Below are 25,202 nucleotides of genomic sequence, written 5' to 3'. Positions count from 1 at the left end.
TAGCCAGGAGACAAAAGTAGAGTTGCGTGCCCCGGCTATGACAACAGAGTCAAATATCTTTGAAGTCAGTGGCTGCGTTTAAAGAGCAGTCCAGTGGAAAGCTGGTAGAGCCAGCTGGTAATAAGATCCAGACTGATCTCTCCCCCCATGCACCATGTAATGATATGTCTGCAGAGCTTGCCATCACTGCTCCAAGTTTTACTGAAGAGTCTGTAAATGCGAGGCCAGCCAAGATCCCCATAGAAAAAAAAGAGGCTGTTTAAGGAAAAGAAAAATCCACCTTTAATCCTCTTTCACTGTAGAATATAAATCAATCTTTGATGCTCAAACAGCCCAGCAGTCATTCTGTGATGGAGGGCTGTAGTGTACGCTTTCGTGTAGCCACTTTCCCCTTCAACCTGCCTCGCCTACTTCTACTTCTGTTCCCCACATTCCCCAAAATTACTTTGGCCACCCCCAGAGAAGGGCCGTGAACTTGCTCCTTTCAAATCAAATGTGGGAGCAGGGATGTGTGTATAGCATTAAAGGGTTATCATTCAGCTGTGGGGAAGCTACGCCTGTCTCTCAAAAACTCCAAAAACGGACTTGGAGCTGCAATGCATTCAGGTATATTTTTTTGGTACTGTAGGTGAAGAAATCGGTCGACGAGTTTCTTTTTCTTTGATGGGGAGTTTGGTAAAAAAAAAAAAAAAAAAAAAAATCTCTTTTTCAAGAGTGTCCTGACCAAGACAGAGGAAGCAGTCCAACCACACAGACACATTGAATGATTTCAAACCCCACCAACGCCATTTGAAATATTTCTTTGGTTAGTTATCCACATAAATAACAAAGATAAAACCATCTAAGACTTCTGGGTACAATTTCAGCCTTGTAAATCTAGGCTTAACACTTGTGTTTGCCAGTGCCTTTCACAAGGCCATTTAAAGAGGTTAGGCTACATTTTTATACTTCTGCACTAAATCTATTGTGTTTTTACTATTTTATGTATTCTGTCTTTTAGAAATTGTGTTATTTTCTGTTGTATTTGTTTTGAATGTTTATGCTTTTTTATGCTAAAGTAAAGCATTCTGAATCAGAATTGTGTCTGCTACATAAATAAACTTGCCTTGCCTGGGGTATCACAAAGTGGTAAAAAAAAGAAAATAGTGGTAAGAAAAGTATTGATTTTGGAGTTTATAAAATGTTTTAGTTTGCCTTGTAGCATTCCCAGAGGGATAAAGAGCCATTCTTATTTATACTTACCACTATACAGGGGTGTATTGCAGCAATAGTTTTTTTTCCCCCCTATCCTTTTTTATTGTTTTAGTGAGGTGATGATTCAACTATCCGGTGATTTTAGAGGTTATAGTTTATGGTTCTGTTGAACTGTAAACTACAGTGTAAATAACATTGTCAAGATGTTGTAAACATGTATGGCAAAAGGTATGGCAGTGGTGGAATGTAACAAAGTACATTTACTCAAGTACTGAAGTACAAATTAGAGGTACTTGTACTTGAGTCTCTTCTTTTCATGCCACTTTTTACTTCTACTCCGCTACATTTCAGAGAGAAATATTGTGCTTTTTACTCCACTACATTCATCTGTTACAGCTTTAGTTACTCTATAAATTAAGATTTTTGCACACAAAACATATGTAGTTTATAAAATCTGATGTTTTATTATTAAGTTAACTAGCCAACAATATAAAAGCCTACAAGTCCAGCTGAAATGATTAGACCATTGCACACACTCAACTGGTTGGATCCTTTACACTTTCTACAATGTGAAGATTTCTCAATTGAGTACTTTTATTTTTAATATTTTAAGTATATTTTCCTAATCATACTTACATACTTTTGCTTAAGTAACCTTTTCAATGCAGAACTTTTACTTGTAACAGAGTATTTTTTTCAGTATTATTAGTACTTTTACCTAAGCAAAGGACCTGAATACTTCTTCCACCACCAATGTATGGCCATTATCAATAAGAAATATTTTGGGATGTAATTACCTAACAATATTATTATGAAGGAAGGCGGTCCGTATTTGTACGAACATCTATCCTAAACGCTAGCTGAGCTCCTCAAGAAGCCACAACTATCTGTAACTTCAGTTCCTACTGCTGCAGTACGCTACCTAACCTAACTAACTAATCGAGTGTTAGATAGACACATGGTATATACAGCAGCAGATAAGTACACTTGGATATAGTTTGGATTTTGCCAGTTAAACAAAGTTGTGTTATCTTTTGACATCTTATAAAAATGTGTCACAAACTTGTCAACGCTATGTTTAATGCCATGTTCGGTTATTTTGAATGTACACATGAGGTTGATTAACTTTCACCCTTTGCTACACGACACAGAGTTAAGTGAGGATTATTTTCTCCTTTATTTTCATACATACTTGCCTGTACAAAATTGCAAAACGTTTCTATTATTTCATTTAAACTGCATTGATTGTCTGTTTGTAACAATATATTGAGACCCTATGATAGAGGCAAATATTGTACTTTTTACTCCACTACATTTGTCTGACAGCTTTAGTTACTCAACAAAATAAGATTTCTGCACACAAAACTCGTAAAATATGAAGTTTGGTTTTAATACTCCACTGCCCAAAGTTTATACATTTGCAGCTGAAACGATAATGAAAATAAGTAGTTGCAGTTTTATACAAAATTGTTCCAAATGAGCTCCACCTCAACCAACTACAACAGTAAAATCCCGCTTTTACATCAACACAGTAGGCCTAATAATAATAATAATAATAATAATATAATAGCAGTCACAGGGGACATTTTTTCTGCATCGAGTACTTCTAATACTACTAAGTACAATTTCCTGATTTAACTTAATTAATGCATGATTTTCACTTGTAGAGCTTAAATACCTCCTCCATCACTAATATCCCTACACTGTAGTAGCCTACTACTAGTTTTAATTGAGTAAGAGAGTACTTCTTCCACCACGGTTTTTTTGCTTTACGTTTCTGGGTTATTTCTCCTCATTACTGTGCTGTAGTGGAGGGTCATATTTAACCGACCTTCTTTTTTTATTTGTATTTATATCTTTCCACCGGCTTTAATCAGCGGGACAGAGGCGGAGCGGTTGAGCCGGTGACGCAATCTGCGGAGCTGCCGGGGGAGGCGCTTCGGCTCTCCCAACGTCACCACCGTGCTGGAATCTGATTGGTCCTCAGCGAGCCCTGGGCGTCCGAGGAGATCACGACGGGGGAAAAAAAGCAGAAAAATGGAGCAGACCTTAAAAACTCCCGACAAATGACTATTTACCTCGGATGCGGACGGCAGCAACGGAACATCGTAGCTGGCTTCGTGTAGGTCGACAGTCGGTTCGGAGAAAGAGGAAGAAATATCGGTGAGGATTAACGCAGAGGCGGGGTGGGAAAAATAGGAAGGACTTAATAGCTGCGACTATCCGGATTACCCACTCGCTGAAAAAGGGAAAACAAGCGACGCTTCGTGGACATTTCTCCGTCCAGAGAGGATGAAGTGACCGCCAGGAAACGGGAGAAAAAGTGCTTGTGGTCGAAGTTGGAAGCGGAGGAGGAAACGGACTCCTCCGGGCCTGAACGGATATTTAGATGTTGTCGTGTAAACTTCGCTGTCGATGCCGTTTTAAAGCGGCGTTGTAGGAGCAGAATTTCACCCAGAAAACGTTGAATTCTTCGAGCAAGCACCCCCAACAGTGATTCAGTTCACCGGATACCAACACGAAGAAGATTCTTTGCTTGTGCCGATGCCAACGGCAGACTGCAGGTTGCTCCATCATGGCCGGATCATGAGGTGTTTGACTTATCTACTCCTACTTCCAGAAACCCTGAAAAAGTCTAAGAAGGTCGGCAAGCTCCCGGGCAGGCTGCCGGTATGTTATGAGATCCTGACTCTGTCCCTGACTAGCAAGAAGAAGCAGCAGCAGGAGGAGGAGGAGAAGATGGCTGCGGAGTTGTACCCCGCCGCTAACACCAACAACCCAAACCTGTCCAACGGCACGACGGTAGCGGACACCGAGAAGACCAAGGAGGTACATGTGAGCCAGGCCAGCAGCGCGGCGACCACCCCGACCACCCAGCAGAACATCAACAACAACAACGTCGACCCGCCGAGCTGGCAGTGCAGCCACCCCACACTGAGAGAGAGGTAACTCCTGAATACACTGGATCAGGTTATCGGGCACAAACTCAAGTAAATGGCATACGTATGCGCGCAATAGCTTTTAAAAGTCCCTGCAGCGATATGTCAGGAAATATGAATCACTATAAAGTGCATTAAGATCATTATGAAGTAACGACAGGCCACTCTAACAGACGGCGTAATTATGATAGTAATAAAAGTGCAGTAAGGTCGCTGTACTCTCACCAGCCCCAATTGCATAGTGGCGTTTTATTTTTTAAACTATTCCTGCAGCATTACTTAGTTACATTACCCTTAATGCTTCAATGTGCATACGAGCATTAATTTCAGGTTCTATGTACTGAGCTGTAATAACGAGTCGATTAATATGCATACAGTTTGGTTAATTACTCATTTAAGGACGTTTTTAAGCAAAACATAGCTGCAATTCACTAGAATATTTTCTGGTTTATAATGGTAAATTGAGTATCTTTGGGTTTTGGACAGTTGATTGGAGCAAACAAAATTGAAAATGGGCTCTGAAAACAATAGCTTAATAGATGAACTGACAATTAAGTAATCTCTAGTCCCAGGCCTACTTCTGTTGTTCTATATCCTCCCCAAACCTATGAAAATAGCCAGTGTCTCTAGGCAAAACGAATGTGGGAGGACTTTATATTATACAATCCTTGATTGTGGCTTATTCATGAAACCTGCTCTGCTTTTAGGAATGCCTTGATGTTTAACAATGAGCTGATGGCCGATGTCCACTTCATTGTTGGCCCCATGGGGGAATCTCAGAAGGTTCCAGCACACAAGGTAAAGATATTTTACATTTTGGGAAAAACTGTTTTTTGATTTATGAGAAAATAGAAAGCCTAAAGTCAGATCTAAATGGAGTTATGTCGAATGTTTGTTAAATGTATCTGTCGGGCGAGCAGAGAAGTTGTGTACGTCTCTGCATCAGTGCTACTGAAAAAAAGCTACTCCTGCTCCTTTATTGAACTTGAGCGATAGTGGTTGTATGTGTGTCTGACGCATCTGTCTGCCCCCCCCCCTCCCAGTATGTGCTGGCTGTGGGAAGCTCCGTCTTCTGTGCCATGTTTTATGGCGATCTGGCGGAGGAGGAGTCAGAGATCCATATTCCAGATGTGGAACCTGCTGCTTTTCTAATTCTGCTGAAGTAAGCCACTCACTATCCCTCACACAGCCAACCAGGAGAGATGACAAGCGCAGTCAGTGTCACTTCAAAGCATATTATTACTCATCCAAAGCTAAGCAGAGGCGAATGCCAAAATGCTGGGAGCGCCCGAGAGCAGGGACAGCAGCACAGTGCTCTGTAATTGCTGCTTTTCCCAGTGCTCTTTTCCCTCATGCACAGCATGACAATTTTCTTTGAGGGAAATATACACAGAATAGTAGTTATAAATATCCTGCCTTTGTTGCTCATTCGGAAGCATTGGCTAAGCCAAGCGCCATAAACTGTTTCATGTTAGGCTTTTTCTGAAAGGGGTAGGATGTTTTAAATCATCATACAATCCTCTTTGGGACAAAAAAAAAAGAGAATAGTTTGCTTTTTTGTAGAAAAATTATACCAGAATCGAGGAAATTAGCACTTCCTAGAGTTTTTCAAGGATCCAAAGTCATGTCTTATTATTATTAATATAATATTAAATAAACCGTTGTATCTTGCAATGCCAGCCAAGTTAAACTTCTGCTCATGTACAGTGATTAAAAGGTTATTTTCTTTTTCCCAGGTACATGTACAGCGATGAGATCGACCTGGAGGCAGATACGGTGCTGGCCACCCTGTATGCCGCCAAGAAGTACATTGTTCCTGCACTGGCCAAGGCCTGCGTCATCTTCCTGGAAACGAGCCTGGAGGCCAAGAACGCCTGTGTGCTGCTCTCACAGAGCCGCCTGTTCGAGGAGCCCGAGCTGACGCAGCGCTGCTGGGAGGTGATCGACGCTCAGGCCGAGCTGGCGCTGTGCTCCGAGGGCTTCTGTGAGATCGACCTGCAGACTCTGGAGATCATCCTGCGAAGGGAGACGCTCAACATCAAGGAGGTGGTGGTGTTTGATGCGGTTATGAACTGGGCCACAGCGGAGTGCAAGAGACAGGGTCTGGGGCCCACCACCCGCAACAAAAGAAATGTGCTTGGCAAGGCGCTGTTCTTAGTGCGCATCCCGTCCATGAGCCTGGAGGAGTTTGCTGACGGGGCGGCGCAATGTGATATCCTGACACTGGAGGAGACTCACAATGTGTTCCTGTGGTACACTGCGGCTAAAAAGCCTGATCTGGAATTCCCTCTGACTGCACGGCAGGGTTTGGTGCCTCAGAGGTGCCACCGCTTTCAGTCCTCAGCCTACCGGAGCAACCAGTGGCGCTACCGCGGCCGGTGCGACAGCATTCAGTTCGCGGTGGACAAGAGGATCTTTATCGCCGGGCTGGGGCTGTACGGGTCGAGCGGCAGCAAAGCCGAGTACAGCGTCAAAATTGAACTGAAGAGACAAGGGGTGATCCTGGCGCAGAACCTGACAAAGTTTGTGTCGGATGGGTCGAGCAGTACGTTTCCGGTGCGGTTCGAGCATCCTGTTCAGGTGGAGCAGGACGCGTTCTACACGGTGAGCGCCGTGCTGGACGGGAACGAACTGAGCTATTTTGGCCAGGAGGGCATGACGGAGGTGCAGTGTGGGAAGGTGACATTTCAATTCCAGTGCTCCTCCGACAGCACCAACGGGACCGGAGTACAGGGAGGACAGATCCCCGAGCTTGTGTTCTATGCATAAGCGGCTCCGGACTGCTAATGGATAACTAGCTTTATCCTCGCCTCCCAGCCTTCAGAGTAATGTAGCATTAAAGACACTTGACTAATGTCACACTAAATGGCCTGGTTAGTTCTTTGAGAGACTATTTTAAAAAGTCAAGGAGCTGTTGCTATTTAATTTAATGTTATTTTTTTTATTTAAATACTGGGTTAACGTTATTTGCTCTGTCGCCTGTGTTCAAGGGCTGCGGCTGCTGTAGAAACAACATTAATAGAGTCATTTGTGGTTATGTAATCAAGCTGAGCTCCACAACTGAAACAAGTAGGGACCGCTTCAAATTGTGTAATTGCAAGTCTATATACAATGTTGTTGCTATAGTCTTAGCAGCAATGTTACACGAGGAGCCAACTTTATGTAGTCTTATGATTCTGAATGCAAAAAAAAGTAGAAATCTTGTCAGAAACAGAGTTGTTTTGCACTTGAGGACGGCCTCATAAACATTGTGTCTTTTGTAAAATACAATTTAACTGTTAACAGCTTGATGCTGTTAAAGATGACCAGATGTGTTCTGTACAAGAATGCTTATACACCTGATGATAAAACATAAAGGTTATAATGTGATTGAAGTTACAGATGTCCCATCATTTTGGGAGAGGCAGTGGGGGATTTGAGGGATTGCAGTGCCCTCTGGTTACTGCAGCGTGAACTACACCTGGGTTTTTATGAGAACATGTTTTTGCAGCTATGGATTGATTACTCACGAGGCCTCCAGTACAGAAGCCCAAGGAGTCATGGGGGCCCCTGAGCAGGAGCATCTTGTTAAAGGGTAACTTTGGTGTTTTTTTTCAGCCTGGACCCTATTTTCCCATGTGTTTGTGTCTGAGTGACTGGTCCAGTATTAAGTGAGATCGCTGCAGTCAGCAGCGGCAAAACAAGCTACAATGCAAGTTATTACCTTCAATTTATGTCCACAGAAGTTCTTGTTTTGCCACTGGCAGGCTCAGATTAATATTCAAAGTGTCTGACAACATTATGGAAAGAATTGACAATGCACATTTGCCCCGTTTCACGGCTGAAAATACTGTACTAATTTTAAAGATTGTTGTTCCCATCTCTCACACGCACGCAAAAGTAGCATTGCTTTTTTTGGCGCTTTCAACCCCATCCATTGGTATCTGCTGATTTAAGATTTGAATCTATCCATCACGTTTTTGTTCATCTTCACAAATAAGCTGCATACTTATCCTGCAGAAACCTACATTCAAATTAGTAACTTAGCTCTGCCTGCAGAGAGTAGAACCTGCTTTACAGGTTCCTATAATATTTAGCACAGTATGACAGTGTTTTGTATAATATCTGTGGAGAGAGGAGTGTGTGTGAATCTGCTGTGGAGGAAGACTTGCATAACAGCCTCTTTTCATCACCATGACATTCTAGTTCCCTAAACATTATGGAAGTGCAAAAATAATCCCTGGAGGACGTCCAAATCATTTATCAAGCAAATATGTTCCAGCTTCGTAAATGTGAAGATTCACAGCTTTTTTTTTTTTTTTTTTTTAAGGAGTTGCAAATTCAATACTTCTGAGTTTTGGACATTTGAAGATGTCACCTTTTAACTCTGGGGAAATGGTGGCAATCCTTTTCCACTATTTATGATATATAGACTTACTTAATTACTTCTCTACATAAGACATCTGCCAAATGGAGAGTGGACTCGATATAAAAACGAGCTTAACACAACTCTTGAAAAGTGAATCTGGTAGAACAAGGTCAAGATAAGTGAAGTCTGTACCTATAGCCGGGGCGTTGATGCAGAGCTCTCTGGACAGAACGAGGAAGGTTTTTCCCAGTACGTAGACGTTCACCTGTGGAGGAGAGCAGTGGTTTCTAAAAAGTGATAAGCAGCAAAGATAAAAACACTGAGCCTCAGTCTGAAATTAAGACTTCAAAAGATGTTGGATATGACTGATGATGACTGGTGTGTTTGAGAGAGAAAAACAGACTATTAGGATATGAAATAAGGCCGTTGCGTCAGCATCAGGTTAAGTGTTCTGGTGATGTAATCGACCTGAAGGTTGCAGAACGTTTCACTTCAATATGAGCGATTAAAAGCTAAGCTGTGGGCCATTTGAAAAAGGGATCCCCCCCCCTCTCTTATACAGTCTCCTAAAATTGCAGCTCTGTTAATTTCTAATGAAAATATCTGCCATTCAGTCGCCCCCTCTACTCTCCTTTTTCTTCTGTTGGGGCTTTTCGGATGCTTAGTAGGAATCAATGAATTATCAAGAGACTGAGATGGTGCAATATAGAATACCTTTATTTTATAAATAAAGATCTGAGTTCAACTCTGCAGAGATACTGCAACTGAACTCAATTGAATACTAAAGAGTCAAGACCCTCCTCCTTCCAGCTCTTGGAAATTGTACAAGGTCTCTAAAGTATGCCCTCAGATCGATTTCCTGAATCTAAATTACAGATCTGACTGGTACACAGGTGCGTGTGGATAGTATTGGCTCTCGGCTCTCTGATATTTCTTTCCACCTTTTGGATCATAAACAGTCGACATTTTAAATCAGTTATCAGTTGTTTTTGGTGATTTTTACTTGGGCTGATTGAAGTGTTGACCGATTTATTTACTTTAAATCACCTAAAAGGGGGACGTTTCACAGACCTCTGCACTGGCAATGGTTTCTCCAAAAACAGCACAAAAAGTGAAGGGACAAATGCTCATTTTGATAATTGACTGAGCTTTGAGAAACAACTGAAAAATGGGACAACTACTGGCTAAATGACTGTTTGCCTTAAAGGTGAACTCCTTGTGGGTCATCACTGAAGTTATTTATCTCAAGACTATTGCGAACATGAAGGTAACATTTCAGCTTCCATAACTGCTTTTCTAAGTGCTGACCAGAATCTGTCAAGTACCAAAAGTTAACATACAGATATTTGTCTTTAAACAGTTATTCCGTGATTTTATTCTTTACTTTGCCAACTTTAGAGCTGAAACGATCAGTCAATTAACCGCGTAGTCAATGACAGAAAATGAATCAGCAACCATTTTAACAGTTGATTTATTCATTAATTTTTCCAGAAGGATTCTTCTCTGGCTCCAGCTGATCAAGTGTGAGGTTTTGCTGCTTTTCTTTGCGTTATGTGATGCTAACCTGAACATCTTTGGGTTTTGGACTGCCGGTTGGATAAAACATGGAATTTAAAGATTCTGCATAGGGCTCTGGGAAATTTTAAGGGGGATTTTTCACTATTGTGTTTTTTTTTGTTGTTTTTTTTTTTTTTAGACGAAAACTATTTATCAATTGACCAAGAAAATAACCAAGAGCAGTAACCCTTGCTAATTTTAAATTTCATTTTGGCAAGTTCTTGGTGAGATTCCAACTATCCTGATACTAAAGTAGGTAACAAAACCCCACAGTCCTCAGGACTAAACCTAGCTGGAACTAAAACGAGGCCTCAGCAGTCGAGTTTGACAAATCAAGTGGGGATCGTCCCAAGTCAAGTCATGTTTTGTACGAATTTCCTCTTTGCTGAGCTGCTGTGGAGGGGTTGGAACACAAAGAAACACTATATTGGTTTACACAATGAGAAAAGTTTGTTCCAAAGGCGTGTGAGTGTTTCATGTAGACCAGGGCTTCTACAGGTTCACAAAGTTAAATATTTTTAATACCAAATAGAATGAAATTGAATACCTGTTTTACAATACCAGCAAACGTATGATGGAAAACCAGTAGGCACCATTAGTTATAATCCAATCAAATTATTTCAGTACTCCAGCCTTGTATAACAATAATTCCTATGATATGATTTATAAGATTGCCACAGAGAAACAGCAGGAAATGCATGGATGGATTAATAAATGAACAGTTATGAAACAGAGTTCATCCAAGTTTTTCCTCAAATCGACATTTGCACATCTTAGTCTCCTAGCTGCAGTAGGGACAGTGTTTGCTGCAGGTCTGATGGAACTCCACAAAAAAAGGATTAAACAGCCTCCTGCAGCAAAATCCACTGTTGGAACAATCCCACTTTTAGTTTATATCGGTGTTAACATCTCCTCTGACAGCCTGCAGTCGGATATAAAACATTTGGTAGCAAACATTACTGCCTACAGCGGGCAGGAGACAATATGTAAGACTCTTGTAAATTGAATTAAAATCTTTTTAATACCGTCTAAGGCAGAAACAGATGACCGGTTAGACTTGAATCCATGTGAAGCTATCCTTTAACCACTGCTGTGTTTGAGAAGTTTAGTTAAACTAACAGATTAGAATTGAGAGAAAAGAACATGCTTATATTTATCAAAATAAGGTTGGACATTTTCAAACAATATTGAATTCTTAATTTGGATAAATTGGGGTAATGAAACATAACCATTTCAAAGGCTCTGCTTTAGGATGGGATGAGGAGGTCGCATGTGCAGTTAAACTAGGCTGAGCAGCGAGAAGCCTGGCTTGCTGGTGGTGGATGGTGCGTCGGTGGATGGGTGGAAGTGTGTCATCGGGGTTATCACAATGGCACCTCCCCTCACAGATGTTTCATTGTATTTAACCCACAACACCTCCAGAAGGCTGGGCAGTAAATTCTGGCATCCCCCGCTGACCCGCCCCCAATCTATCTGAAAGGATCTAAGGATGAATACTGTTGAATAACAAAGGCACCGGGCGGCACAGCTATCATTTCCTCCACAAATTATCAGCATTACAGCCCAGAATTAAGTTCTGGTGTGGCAAGCTAAAGCAGAAGGGCAGTGAAAACTGCAGGATCAGGTCATGAACTCGGGTCGGCTGTCTCTCATTCCTTCAGACTGACCGCCCAGACCTCCGGGGCTCCGGGCCGAGGGATAGCAGACAGACGGACTCTCGCTCTCAGCCCCCTCTGGAGTCGGGCAGGGACACAGATGCTCCTCTGCTATTCTGGGAAGTAAGTTCCAGCAAGGAATGTTTACACAAAGGCAGAAATGGTGGTGGAGAAGGGGAACTAGTGCCGACGCTTTAAAGCAAGACGGCGTGATTACAGCTCAACAGATCATTACATACGATTGTTAGTCTCAAGAAACTCCGGAACAAAATCAACACCTTTACAGCATCTTAAAAGGTCCCAGGAAATGGTGCTATTTGGATGCTTTTATATAGGCCTTAGTGGTCCCCTAATACTGTATCTGAAGTCTCTTTTATATAGGCCTTAGTGGTCCCCTAATACTGTATCTGAAGTCTCTTTTATAAATACTGTATCTGAAGTCTCTTTTATAAAGACCTTAGTGGTCCCCTAATACTGTATCTTAAGTCTCTTTTATATAGACCTTAGTGGTCCCCTAATACTGTATCTGAAGTCTCTTTTATATAGACCTTAGTGGTCCCCTAATACTGTATCTGAAGTCTCTTTTATATAGACCTTAGTGGTCCCCTAATACTGTATCTGAAGTCTCTTTTATATAGACCTTAGTGGTCCCCTAATACTGTATCTGAAGTCTCTTTTATATAGACCTTAGTGGTCCCCTAATACTGTATCTGAAGTCTCTTTTATATAGACCTTAGTGGTCCCCTAATACTGTATCTGAAGTCTCTTTTATATAGACCTTAGTGGTCCCCTAATACTGTATCTGAAGTCTCTTTTATATAGACCTTAGTGGTCCCCTAATACTGTATCTGAAGTCTCTTTTATATAGACCTTAGTGGTCCCCTAATACTGTATCTGAAGTCTCTTTTATATAGACCTTAGTGGTCCCCTAATACTGTATCTGAAGTCTCTTTTATATAGGACCTTAGTGGTCCCCTAATACTGTATCTGAAGTCTCTTTTATATAGACCTTAGTGGTCCCCCTGTATCTGAAGTCTCTTTTATATGGTCCCCTAATACTGTATCTGAAGTCTTTTATATAGACCTTAGTGGTCCCCTAATACTGTATCTGAAGTCCCTTTTATATAGACCTTAGTGGCCCCCTAATACTGTATCTGAAGTCTTTTATATAGACCTTAGTGGTCCCCTAATACTGTATCTGAAGTCTCTTTTATATAGACCTTAGTGGTCCCCTAATACTGTATCTGAAGTCTCTTTTATATAGACCTTAGTGGTCCCCTAATACTGTATCTGAAGTCTCTTTTATATAGACCTTAGTGGTCCTCTAATACTGTATCTGAAGTCTCTTTTATATAGACCTTAGTGGTCCCCTAATACTGTATCTGAAGTCTCTTTTATATAGACCTTAGTGGTCCCCTAATACTGTATCTGAAGTCCCTTTCCTGAAATTCAGCCTTGGTGCAGAATGTTGACGTTCTTGACCAACTGCCACTTTGCTCGTTTGAAAGCCATGATGTCTCTCTCTCATGGGGGGGCAAATTCTCTGGGCGGGCAAAGCAGAGAAAGGGGAGGTAACCTTTCCCCTTATGACCTCATAAGGAGAAGATTCCAGATCGGCTCATCTGAGCTTTCATTTTCTGAAAGGCAGAGCAGGATACCCAGGGCTCGGTTTACACCTATCACCTTGTCTAGCCACTGGGGGACCAAAGGCAGGCTGGGGGAACGCATATTAAAGTTAAAAAAAACTCAAAGTGAAATTTTCATGGCATGGGACCTTTAAAGCTGCACTAAGACAACGACTGAAATGGATATGTTCTCAGAGCGATTTAGCGTCTTTCAGCTCGACGTCTTGGTTTATGACCTGCAACAAGCACCACGTCTTTTGTTTCCAAGCCTGAAACTGACTCCTCAAAAATAAAATGCTTGCTGTACTCAACTCCTTTTGGTAATAGACATGACCCTGCTCTTTTCTGAAAGAGAGTTCTTTGGCGTTTACTAACATAAAGTTAATTTTAGTCAAAGTGATACTGAACTAAATTTACAGCGGCACAAACGTGGTGATGTCAGATCTTTTACTGCCTGGTCTTGTACGCTCTAAACTACTTCTGTTGGAGTGATACTTGGATCGTGAAATGGTTTTCACTGGCAGAGTCATAGTAAATGATAACGTACATTTTGTTGACTTTTTTGTAAAAATGTAACGGGGTGCTAACCTGACTCCGCCAGATGGATTGCTTCACATTTGCTCGGCATATCCATCTGGGAACTTTCCGTTGGAGAACTTTTAGGAAGGGGCGAAAATACTGGTTAGCTGATTGGATAAACCATCTGTCTATCACCACCTAACCCACCTCAAAACCAACGCTGATTGGCCCGGTCGTTTGGCGAGCCACTCCACATTTTCTCTATCTCAAAATGCCAGACTGATCTGCGAGTGGAAAACTGGAGCTCGTGTGATCAGGACGGTCTCACGAGGCTAACGGGATGCTGCCTGCTAAGGTGTTAAACTGTTTGGGTTCAGTCTCAGCGCTCTCATCAACTTTGCTTTGGAGACACAGCAGGCAGCTTTTTGAAGCAAAAAAAAAAAAAACTCCAATAAACTTGACTGTGGACTACCTGCTCATCTTTTTACATCTCAGCATTTACTTTGGTAAGTACAATACCATAAGGAGAAGAAGAACCTACAAAAGTCAGAAACAACTCAAATTGCTTCACTTAACTGTAAAGGATTATAAAAAGGTGCAAGAGATTTAACACTATTTAGCATATGTTCATTATTCCCAAATAAGATGTAGATTTGTCCTAAATGACAAGTTTTAGAACTGTAAATATAGCATTATTTTTATTTTTCATTAATATATACAGAACTTTACATCAGGTATGTATCAAATTCACAACTCTGATGAGTTTTGTTCATCGCGGACAAATTGCTAAATGTGACAGCGTCTGAAAACTTTCTACTTTGATATCAGAATCAGTGAGACTGAACACTGAGATCAAGGCTCTGAATTCAATTTAATCATCACCTTGAACTGGCGGCGGTGGAGCTGCTTGTAGATGGAATGGAGAACCGGAGGAGAATTGATCCCCCTCACCACTGCAGCGCTAAGTGAAACTTTCTGGGGCAAGGGGTCAAAACTCAAAGCGCTCTACGATCAAAAACACCGGCGGTTACCAGATACTTCACGGCAGTGTCTCAACAGGTGGAAGGGAAAAACTTTCAATTAAAGGACTCCTGATGAGACTCGTGTGACTGAGGGCTGCTCCAGTTACATTAGTGAGCATCGACAACTCTCTGCTAAAGACAGAAACTACCATAGATGAGAGAACAGCTTCCGTCAACAAGTCAACAGCTTCACTGCACCAGAGGAAGATGGTGAAGGCATCGGACATCGGACGCTGACATTTGACATTAGTTAAATTAGAGTTCGGTAGATGTAATTCTATGTTTGGATTCTATACTTTTATTTCCTCTCTCCGAAATATTGGATTGGATGTGTTCACACAACCTTTCTGGACCAAATGCCGCCGATACACATTACACTTAAAATGTAATAAAAGTTACCAGGATTCAGTCTAAATTCATGTCATGTCAAAGTCATGTCTATCCCAAAAAAACTAAATGAAATTCTTTTAAGTGGATTTCTTGATGTCAAGTGGCTCACATATGCAGTAGGTCAAGGGTTTAGTTCCACTTGAAATCTGAATCTAGTATCAGAGCTGAATCCTTTCAAATCTGATTAAATCTCATCCTTAAAGAGAGAAAACGATGCCTTCATGCCACTGGAATGGATAGTTGAGAATAAAAAGCCTTTTTATAAATGTGAGTTAATACATTATAAAAGAAATGTATAGTCTAATTGGCCCACGTGTCTTGCTAAGGGAGTCTTGACATACTGAACTAGAAACAGTAAGTAGTCCATTTTCCACACAGCTTCGTAAAGGATAAATCCAGTACACGGGAAAAAAGCTCAAAATAATTAGATAATAAAATAGCATTTCAAAAAGTACAACTCAAAGATCTACTTTGCAAGACCTACACACTGATAAATGAAACGGCACCCTAAAATGTATACAACAGATGAAAATGAGCTTTCTGCCTCCATTCACAGTTGCTACAGTTCAACAATGAGGATTGTCCCTGAACTAAACTTAATTATGAAATCGTCTCCACTGTAGCCAAATGTCCACCTAAAAAAAAAACTATAGGAGGAGAGGATTCTGAACACTGTCCAGAGATCAAATAAAACATTTTATTCAGAGAAAATGGCCCGAAGAGAGCCCTGGCAGACTGAAAGTGTCTGAATATGTGCACAGTATGCCAGATCATCTGCAGGTTTGCTTTCCTAAGCACCTGTTGCTCAATAATCCGCACGTGTGCAGAGATATGCATCTTATGTTGAAAACATTCAGAGCATGTGATTGAATGAAGAAAATCTGGAAAGCTCATCACATTAGCAGAAAACAGCTGATTTTTACAGCCAGTATTGATCTCGCCCCTGACCAATGTGCTTATTCCACGTGATTAACTTTGTGGCGGAGACTGACAAAGCTCCCCGTTCATCCAAACAATGCAAAGCAGACCAAGCTGCCTGGGTGGGGATTCAATAAAAATGTGATTGGTGGAGTATGGCCTCCCCACAGCCAAAGCAGCAGCAGCAGCAGGCTAAATGCTCGACATTAATAACCTCCACAACCCCACCCGCCCAAAATCCAAACCTAATCCACTCCCAGCCTCCTCATCCCTGGGTGTGGACGATGGGGGAGGGGCCGCACGGCTCGTCCAGGACAGCTGGGTGCATAAAAATAAAAGCCCGTGACCAGCTGTGACTCGGAGAAATGTCCCACCACCTCCAGCCCCACCACACCCCTGACTCACTGTGAATCCGCTGCCATTAAATATGCAGACAAATGGAGGGCTTTCTAAATTTACACATGCACGACTCAGGTTTAATTACATGGGTGAAAGTCTGAATGCAAGATGACTGCAGGACCAAGTGGTTAGGCAGAGGTGCATTATGGGACTTGTGGTGAGTGGTAGGAGTACGTATTTAATGGCTGCTGTAACAGGGTGGGCTTCAGCACACATTAAAGACCGAATTAAAGAGTTCAAAGTCTGGAGTTTATAGGCTTATTTTCACAGATTATATAATAATAAATGTTGACTTGATCAAAAAAACAGCAGTCTTTAAATTACAGTTGCACCAAGTAGTCCATTCATCTAAAAATGATAATGAATTGGCAATTCTTGATAACGGATTCATCATATAACTCAATTTTCAAGCAAAAACATTTTTTATGGTTGAAACTTCCTATAATAAACTTAAAGTATATGTAAATTTGTTACTTTTTCAATGTGAGCACTTTACTGTATGTACTCAAAACCCGGTAAGACCTCAACTGTACGTAGAGCCTTTGTATTAAGGTACTGGTTTTAGGATTTGATGTTATACACAGGGCTCAGTCACACCTCAATCAAATTGTACAATTTTCACAAAATTAACTGTCAATCGATTAAAGAAAGAGTTGCAGAAATAATTTGATTAATCTAATAAAAATGTAATTTATCTGCAACCATTTTGACAATCCATTCATGATTGAAGTCTAATATTTGATGGGTTCAGGTCCAAAAGGGAGAATTTGCTGCTACTTCTTCTTGTCATCCATTATGCTATTAAATATTTGGGAATTTTTGGACTGTTGTTTGCCTAAACAAGACAATGGAAGACTGTACCTTAGGGCTCTAAGAAATTGTGATAGACATTTTTATTATTTTCTAATTAATCAAGAAAGTAAATGAGCAGAATAATCAATAGAGAAGATAATTAGTAACAGCTCTAGCTTTAATTTGACTGGAGTCTTGAAACTTACCTGCAGGAGATCACTGAGGTCCAGCAGCATGTCTGAGAGAAACTGATTAAGGAAACTAAACCAAAACCGTAACGGTTAAAACATACGTTGTAACGATTTCCTTTTTTGCCCAGGTAGGACAGACAAGTCCATTTGTGTGACTGAGTCCACATTAGACTCCATAAACATTCATTTAAGGTATACTAGCACACTACTTTACATACTCAGACTGTACTGGTGAGCTGCTCTGGCTTACCAGTCAGTCAATCTTTTATATTAAATGACAGATTATAGGATTTGACAAAAAAAAAAAAAAAGGTACTTTTGTCCCAGTCAAATCTTTTTGCACCAAATCCTTTAATAAAAAGGTGTTGGTTTTATTTTATTTTGTATTATTATTGAACATAATACAGCAGCACAGCGCATACTGAGGCTACAGTAAGCAGCCAACATTGAAATAAGTAACTGGACTATAGTATGACAACAGAATAGCTCGGTTTTAAGAAAATATAACTTGCTTTCCAAATTATTATGAAATGTATTGTGTTATTTATTTTTTTTGCAGAACAGTGTCATGTGGATCTGCTGTGGAAGAAAGCTTTGGGAAAGATTCCTACAACCTCTATCTACAACATGGACAAAATACTTGAGTTTAGGATCTGTCAGGTTAACCTGTAAGGAAGACTGCCACTAGAGACAGAAGAGAAGGGGTGTATAGATGGTGTGGTCGGTTATTTCATAATCTGATGGTTAGCAGTGTCTGAATCCAGTTACTTCCACCTTATTCTCAATAGTTAGGGTCTTTTATGGCTCTCCACCTGCACAGTGGACACCGGTGGAACGTTGATGATGAAACTAAATGAGTGAAAGACGTTGAGCTCGGGCAGCTGTGGCAGTAAATCTGACCAGACGCTGAAGGGTCACCTCTGACCAGACGGCTCTTCTAAATATACTGACAGACCTGTCGCTCCCCCACTGTGACCACCCACACCCACGCCTCATCAGCCTCTGGACATCCCACCCTCCCAAGACCGTCCCCCCCGCTTGGACGTCAGTCTCCATGGCGACAGCGTCTCCGTGGCGACGGGTGCACCTGTCTCCGGGCTGCCAGAGTGGATTAGCGGGGCTCCTCTGAAAAAGGCCTCACAATGGAATTAGCAGCAGCAGCAGCAGCAGCAGCAGATGAAATGGAAAACATTATCTCAGCGCACTCCGTCTGGAGATTACAGGAAAATAAACGACAGCAGGTCCTTCAGCACATCTGGGTCCACTGAGGGGGGGAAAAACAAAATGTTTACACCTTTAAATAGTGCCACAGGAAGGACGAGCCCAATGACTCACTTATTTAAATGTCCAGGGAAATGAATGCTTGAACTGAAGCAGATGCTGCATTTAGAGAGAAAGCGTCTGCATCTGTCTTTATCGCTTTGCACATTGGTTACAGACTTCAAGCTTCGTAAACTGACAAAAGTCTAAATGTTTGATTAATGTGGGCGATAACATCACAGCATCTCCTCCGTCTTTCCCAGGGTTTCCTACTACAGCCGATAAATGTTTAAGATTGCAACCACACAATCTTTGTTATAGTTTGACACCGTATGCTTATCCTAGTCAACATCAACATGGTTATTTTAATGACAGGGCTCTAACAACATCCTGAAATACAAGTCAAACCGTCACAAAGAAAATGCTGACTGTCCTAATTATATAAAAGGCTGTGCTACAATGCAATTATTAAGCTAATTAAAAAGGGATATGTGACATAAATAAAACCGTGGAAATCTGGGTCCCCATCTCTTCCATGGTGGCCGCCGATTACATTAGAAAGCGCAAAATCCCACCACCGCGTCGGGATGTTATTGTGACTTCCTGACAGCTACGGTGCTTTCAGGTGTAACTGTTCATCTTCCCGCTGTCTCGCAATTCTACCATGACAACTTTTGTCAGAGTTTAAGGTTATGGTTTAAATCGCAGTTGTATTATATTTCAGGCTAAGGTCTACCTTCCGTCACGCAACCATCCTGAAATCAAACATTTTACCATCCCTGAGCTTTTTTTCCCCCCTTGCCAGGACAGCGGGAGACCCTTCACTTAAGGTGCTGTACTCAACATTCAGAACATTAATATAGCAGCAACCTATTTGTATGTAAAGTATATGAGGCGCCCAGAGTGGGAAATGAAGTCACACTCCATCGCTGTGTGTTGTAATCAGAGCTTCTCTGTTCTTTGTTCTAATAGCCAGTCCAGCCGCACGTGCATGTGAGTGCATGTGCCCGTGGGAAAATAAATAAATAAATAAAAAGTAGGTATTTCAGGTATTGGGAATGGTCTTAACTTTTCTCCTGACAGCACATTCAATGATGTGGTAACTGTGGTTTCTTAGAACTTTTTTGTTTTGGCCATCATTCCAATCAGTAATAATAACATTGTTCTGTCGGATCGTCCGCCTGCTCGTGTTTTCTTGCCTCGTCTAACTCGATTTTAGCCATGTTGCAGCAGTCCCATAGCCTGACGAGGATTGACAGAGGAGGGGGGGTCCTCTGAGTGACCAGGGACGAGGTCCGCCCGCTGTATATGGCCAATCACAGCCCGCTGTATATGGCCAATCACAGCACATTAGGGCTGGACTCTGTGCAAAGAGGTTGGTAAAAAATTACACCTGAGCTACCGAAAAATGTAAACAGACCTCTTGTCCGAGGTACGACGAACACAGCTTTCTTCTCAAGAAAAGCTTTGAGTGCATCCGATTGTTCTTTTGGTGAAAATATACCGTCCAGTTTATTCCCATACCGTTGTGATAGCGGCTTCAACAGAGAGTTCATAACTGAACGATGGGCACATTTTTATTTGATTCTTTTATTGGATACATACACTTTTGTGTCAGTTTTGGGGACAACTTCCCTTTTTGAAGAAAAGGAAGGGGGCAACCGAAGGGAGGAAGGAAAGGGAAGTCCGGCGTAGGAAGAAGGAAGGTCACCAAGACAAAAAGGTGGATGAAAGCAAAACAGACTGCCCGGTTTGCCGTGGGGTTGGTCCTCGTTAAATTAAACTCCAGATTTAGACGGATGTTTCGTTTTACACTCTGTTCTCCTTCTGCCTTGGTCTTTGTCCCGATTCTCCCCTGAGACAACATTACAGACTCAGCCAGCTGTGGAAAAGGAAGTGAGCAGAGCTATTTTTACCCTGGGATCACTCCTCCAAACATGCACAATCAGACAGGCCTGCACTGACACACACACAAACACACACACGTAGGAAGGCATTGTACCCTCTTTGCCCCGCTTTCATTAGGTAAACCTATCCCGGCCGCCCTGCTGGGACAGCGCTGCTGTTACATAACACATTCATCCTCGGAGGTGAAATGAGTCGGGAGTAAACCGACAACGGTGCAAAAACCAAAAGAGTCGCCCTGCTTATGAAAAAAACATGAAGCTAAAAGTCCCATTATCCCGATGATGACACATCGCTCTCAACCTCAATAAGCTGCCATGAGCAGATTATGAAACATTAAGAAAGGCAGTGACGGGCGCCTCAGCCTCCGCACATCAAAAGTAACCTGCACACTTTGATGTGCCGTCCTCCATCAGTTTCAGATGCACGTTGGCAAAATTAGCGTGCAACTTTGTCTCAGCTCTTTGTCTCCGATCAAATAAAAAAAAAAAAAAAAGTGTCTCATACAGGAAACCGCTCTTCATTTGTGGAAGTCTTTGATCAGGTTTCCTTTCAGAGGAGATTTCTCCTTTTTGTTACGTTTAACTATACTAGACACTCAAGAGTCCACACACGCAGGGCTGCTGCTTTAGGTGCTGCTTTTGCTTGTGTTGTTCGTGCCCGCTCTCTATTTACAGGCTTATGGCATATAGAGCAGAAACAATTAGTCGATTTATTAGTAAGTCAATCAACAGAAAACAATTTAGATAATCAAGCAATTGTATTTGTAATTTTTTTAAGCAAAATAATCGCTTGTTTTTAGCTTCTCAAATATGAATATTTAAAGCAGATTTTTACTTTGTTTTTCATGATAGTAAACTGAATATGTTTGGGCTTTGGACTCAAACCAAAAAAGGAATTTAAAAACAGTTTGATATTTTATAGATCAATGATTAATTGGTGATGACTTGTTAGTTGCAGCATAGCAACTAGATGTCTAAGCTCGGCATGTCACATATTAGCATGTTCCAAATAAGCTAAGCTGCTATTTAGCATGTGTGTACAAGTTGTAGGGTTAAACACAATTTAAAACAGTTTGGATGTTTTTGACAAAAACAGACCGACGTTACACAGACGAGTGCGTATGAATGGACAAAGGAGTGTTTCAGTGCAGCAGTGATCCTATTGGTCAGTCCTATTCTTTTTTACTTTCTTATTTCCTGCCGAGATGTTTGAGATCAGAGTGTTTTAGGACTACAGTTTCAATCGTGCTTTGGGTGATATAAACAGGAAGTATAATGTTGTCACAGAGTCAGTAAATTAGCTGCGGGTTAAGCCTATATTTATTGACATTTTGGAGAGTCCTCACTCAGAAAATAATTAACTATTCACGATTTACCTTAAATGTGTATATTCGATCCGTATGAGGGACGTTTCTAAGATATAAAGAGCTTTCTCAACAGATTGATGGAGTTTTGTGGGCTATAACCCATTTGTGCATCATGGTCTAAAATCCTTTCTATCTTATTAACCATTATCAAAACGTTTTGATAGGAAAAGGATACGTGGCGTTCCCTCGGTGCGGCAGACCAGGTAGAGACATGCAGCAACGACGTGGGCTGACTTGCGGCCGGTGGTCAGGTGTTTCATGAGTGCCATCTTGTAGAAGTTCAGGGCCGTGTCCAGACAGTGCTGGTTCATCTGCAGCTGGTGACCCAGAGTGTTGATGTTATGTCGTGCTGGAGAGAGACACACACATAAAAAAAGCATGTCAGCTCACAGAAACATTGCAACCATTTTTCATTAAAACATGTACAAGTATTCAGCATCACGTTTGCTTTAGGGCTGTCAACCAATATTTTAAAATTCAAATATATATTTTACTGTAAAAAGAAACGGCAGTGCTATCTGCCTCGCGCGTCTCAGCCTGGGCTGCTGCTCCTTAAACGTTCATCTTCCGTCTGTGTAACATCAATATAAATATTCATATAAATACAGTGGGGGAAATAAGTATTTGACCCCTTGCTGATTTTGCAGGTTTGCCCACTTACAAAGAATGCAAAAATCTACAATTTTAATCATATGTACATTCTAACAGTGAAAGACAGAATCCCAAAGAAAATTCCAGAAAATCACATCATATGAATTTATTAAAATTGATAACCATCTGATGAGGAAAAACAAGTATTTGACCCCCTGGACAAACAGCATGTTAATATTTTGTAGAAAAGCCATTATTGGCCAGCACAGATGTCAAACGGTTTTTATAGTTGGTGACAAGGTTTGTGCACATTTCGGCAGGGATGTTGGCCCACTCCTCCCTGCAGACAGCCTCCAAATCATTCAGGTTCCGAGGTTTTAAGCTCCCTCCAAAGATTTTCAATTGGATTCAGGTCTGGAGACTGGCTAGGCCACTCCAGAACCTTGATGTGCTTCTTCTTCAGCCACTCTTTTGTTGCTTTGGCGGTGTGCTTAGGGTCGTTGTCGTGCTGAAACACCCATCCTCGACCCATCTTCAGCTCTCTCACTGAGGGAAGGAGATGTCGGTCCAGAATTCCATGATACATGGCCCCGTCCATCCTCCCCTCAATACGATGGAGTTGTCCCGTCCCCTTGGCTGAAAAGCACCCCCAAAGCATGATGTTGCCACCACCATGCTTGACGGTGGGGATGGTGTTCTTTGGGTTGTACTCGGTCTTCTTTGCCCTCCAAACATGACGAGTTGAGTTGAGGCCAAAAAGTTCTATTTTGGTCTCATCTGACCACATCACCTTCTTCCAGGCCTCTTCTGAGTCGTCCAGGTGGTGAATGGCGAACTTCATGCGGGCCTGTACATGTTTCTTCTTGAGCAGGGGGACCTTGCGTGCGCTGCAGGATTTCAATCCATGACGGCGTAGTGTGTTACCAACCGTTTCTTTTGTAACTGTGGTCCCAGCTGCCTTCAGTTGATTCATCAGTTCCCCCCTTGTGGTTTTGGGATGATTCCTCACCGTTCGCATGATCAGGGACACCCCACGAGGCAAGATCTTGTCTGGAGGCCCAGACCGAGGGAGGTTGGCGGTGGTGTGGTGCTTCTTCCATTTCCTGATAACTGCACCGACAGTTGATCTTTTCTCTCCAAGTTGCTTTCCGATTCTCTTGTAGCCCATCCCAGCCTTGTGCAGATCAACAATCTTGTCCCTGATGTCCGTAGAAAGCTCTTTGGTCTTGCCCATGGTGGTGATGTTGGATGCTGGTTGTTTGGGTGTTGACAGGTGTCTTTTATACAGGTAACGAGGTGAGGCAGGTGTATTTGATGTAGATAATTGGTTCGGATTGGGGTTGGGTCTTAAAGAAAGACTAACTGGCTTGTAGGAGCCAGAATACTTGCTGTTTGTCCAGGGGGTCAAATACTTGTTTTTCCTCATCAGATGGTTATCAATTTTAATAAATTCATATGATGTGATTTTCTGGAATTTTCTTTGGGATTCTGTCTCACTGTTAGAATGTACATATGATTAAAATTGTAGATTTTTGCATTCTTTGTAAGTGGGCAAACCTGCAAAATCAGCAAGGGGTCAAATACTTATTTCCCCCACTGTACATCCATGCCCGGTTGAGCCCAGCCAGTTGTCAAGAAAATTCCCAGCGAGCGAGTGGGTGTTTGGTTTGCGTTTGTGTCATGGCGCTGGCGCTGCCAGAAGTAAAAACAACAAGGGTGAAGAAGAAGATGCCACAAAGACAGCAAGGAAAATGTCTAACTGGAGAGAAGACGAGATCAGGGAACTTCTGTTGGTAATTTTGACGGACAAATTCAAGGAATGGCAAGAGACTCGGTTGACCAAATTTCAAACCGGCTCTGTGATCGCGGCCCGCGTCATGTCCTGCACGAGAGAGCGAGAGCAATCTACAGTGTTGGGATTAAGTTTTACATTATATAGATATAAAGACATTGTATTAGTTTATTTTGCTATGTGTAGGTATGTAAGCCAGAGCTTTTAAAATACATTTTTCTGTTGAAATGAATATACCTATATAGAGGTCGACCGATAGTTGATTGGTGGAACTATCGTTATCGGCAAAAATCCATGCAGATAGTTTTTCCTGGTTGCGGCTGAGAAGCGCGCGCTGTCATTTATTACACAGTACACGAGAGCTGAGAAGGCTCTGCTGGCAGCATGCATTACAATAGCTCTAGAGGCAAAATAAAAACCATCACTGATGCCTCGTGTTGTTTATTTTCGACACGTGTTACTGCGCGCTGCACGGAGAGCACATGCTGTGTGACATCAGATGTGCGTTTAAAGCATCGACAGCAAAAAAGGTATACAGAACATTTTGTCATATCATTATAAAGTTATTAATTTGTTGAATGGATGCTGCATTAGTAGAGAAAGAACAGCACAACAGTTTGTTTGCTTTCGAGGCTGAGATGACGCTAAACATTAGCAGTAGGCTAACTAACCTCAAGCGGTTAAACACTGACAAAAATGAACGCAAGTCCGACCCAAATCGTCCACGATCCTTGTA

The 25,202-nt window shown here is 41.8% G+C and overlaps 2 protein-coding genes across 2 annotated transcripts in view; one reads left to right on the top strand and one right to left on the bottom strand.

Moving 5' to 3' along the window:
• brf1a (BRF1 general transcription factor IIIB subunit a) overlaps positions 1-25,202 on the bottom strand; it is a 131,013-nt gene that overhangs the window by 89,195 nt on the left and 16,616 nt on the right. Inside the window, exons 4-6 of the mRNA XM_028565554.1 lie at positions 22,259-22,432; positions 17,565-17,596; positions 8,674-8,746 (exon numbers count right to left, since the gene is read on the bottom strand). Of these exons, the coding sequence (XP_028421355.1) occupies positions 8,674-8,746; positions 17,565-17,596; positions 22,259-22,432 (279 nt within the window). The remainder of the gene's footprint in view (positions 1-8,673; positions 8,747-17,564; positions 17,597-22,258; positions 22,433-25,202) is intronic.
• LOC114546628 (BTB/POZ domain-containing protein 6-B) lies at positions 3,106-7,511 on the top strand. The gene is made up of 4 exons (XM_028565555.1): positions 3,106-4,139; positions 4,841-4,931; positions 5,177-5,295; positions 5,870-7,511. Exons 1-4 carry the CDS (start codon positions 3,739-3,741, stop codon positions 6,900-6,902), a joined length of 1,644 nt encoding a protein of 547 aa, XP_028421356.1. The 5' UTR covers positions 3,106-3,738; the 3' UTR covers positions 6,903-7,511.

This window comes from Perca flavescens, chromosome 20 (assembly GCF_004354835.1).
Source record: "Perca flavescens isolate YP-PL-M2 chromosome 20, PFLA_1.0, whole genome shotgun sequence".
NCBI lineage: Eukaryota > Metazoa > Chordata > Actinopteri > Perciformes > Percidae > Perca > Perca flavescens.
Note: the sequence above shows the minus strand (reverse complement) of the source record. Positions and strands in the feature narration are given on the sequence as shown.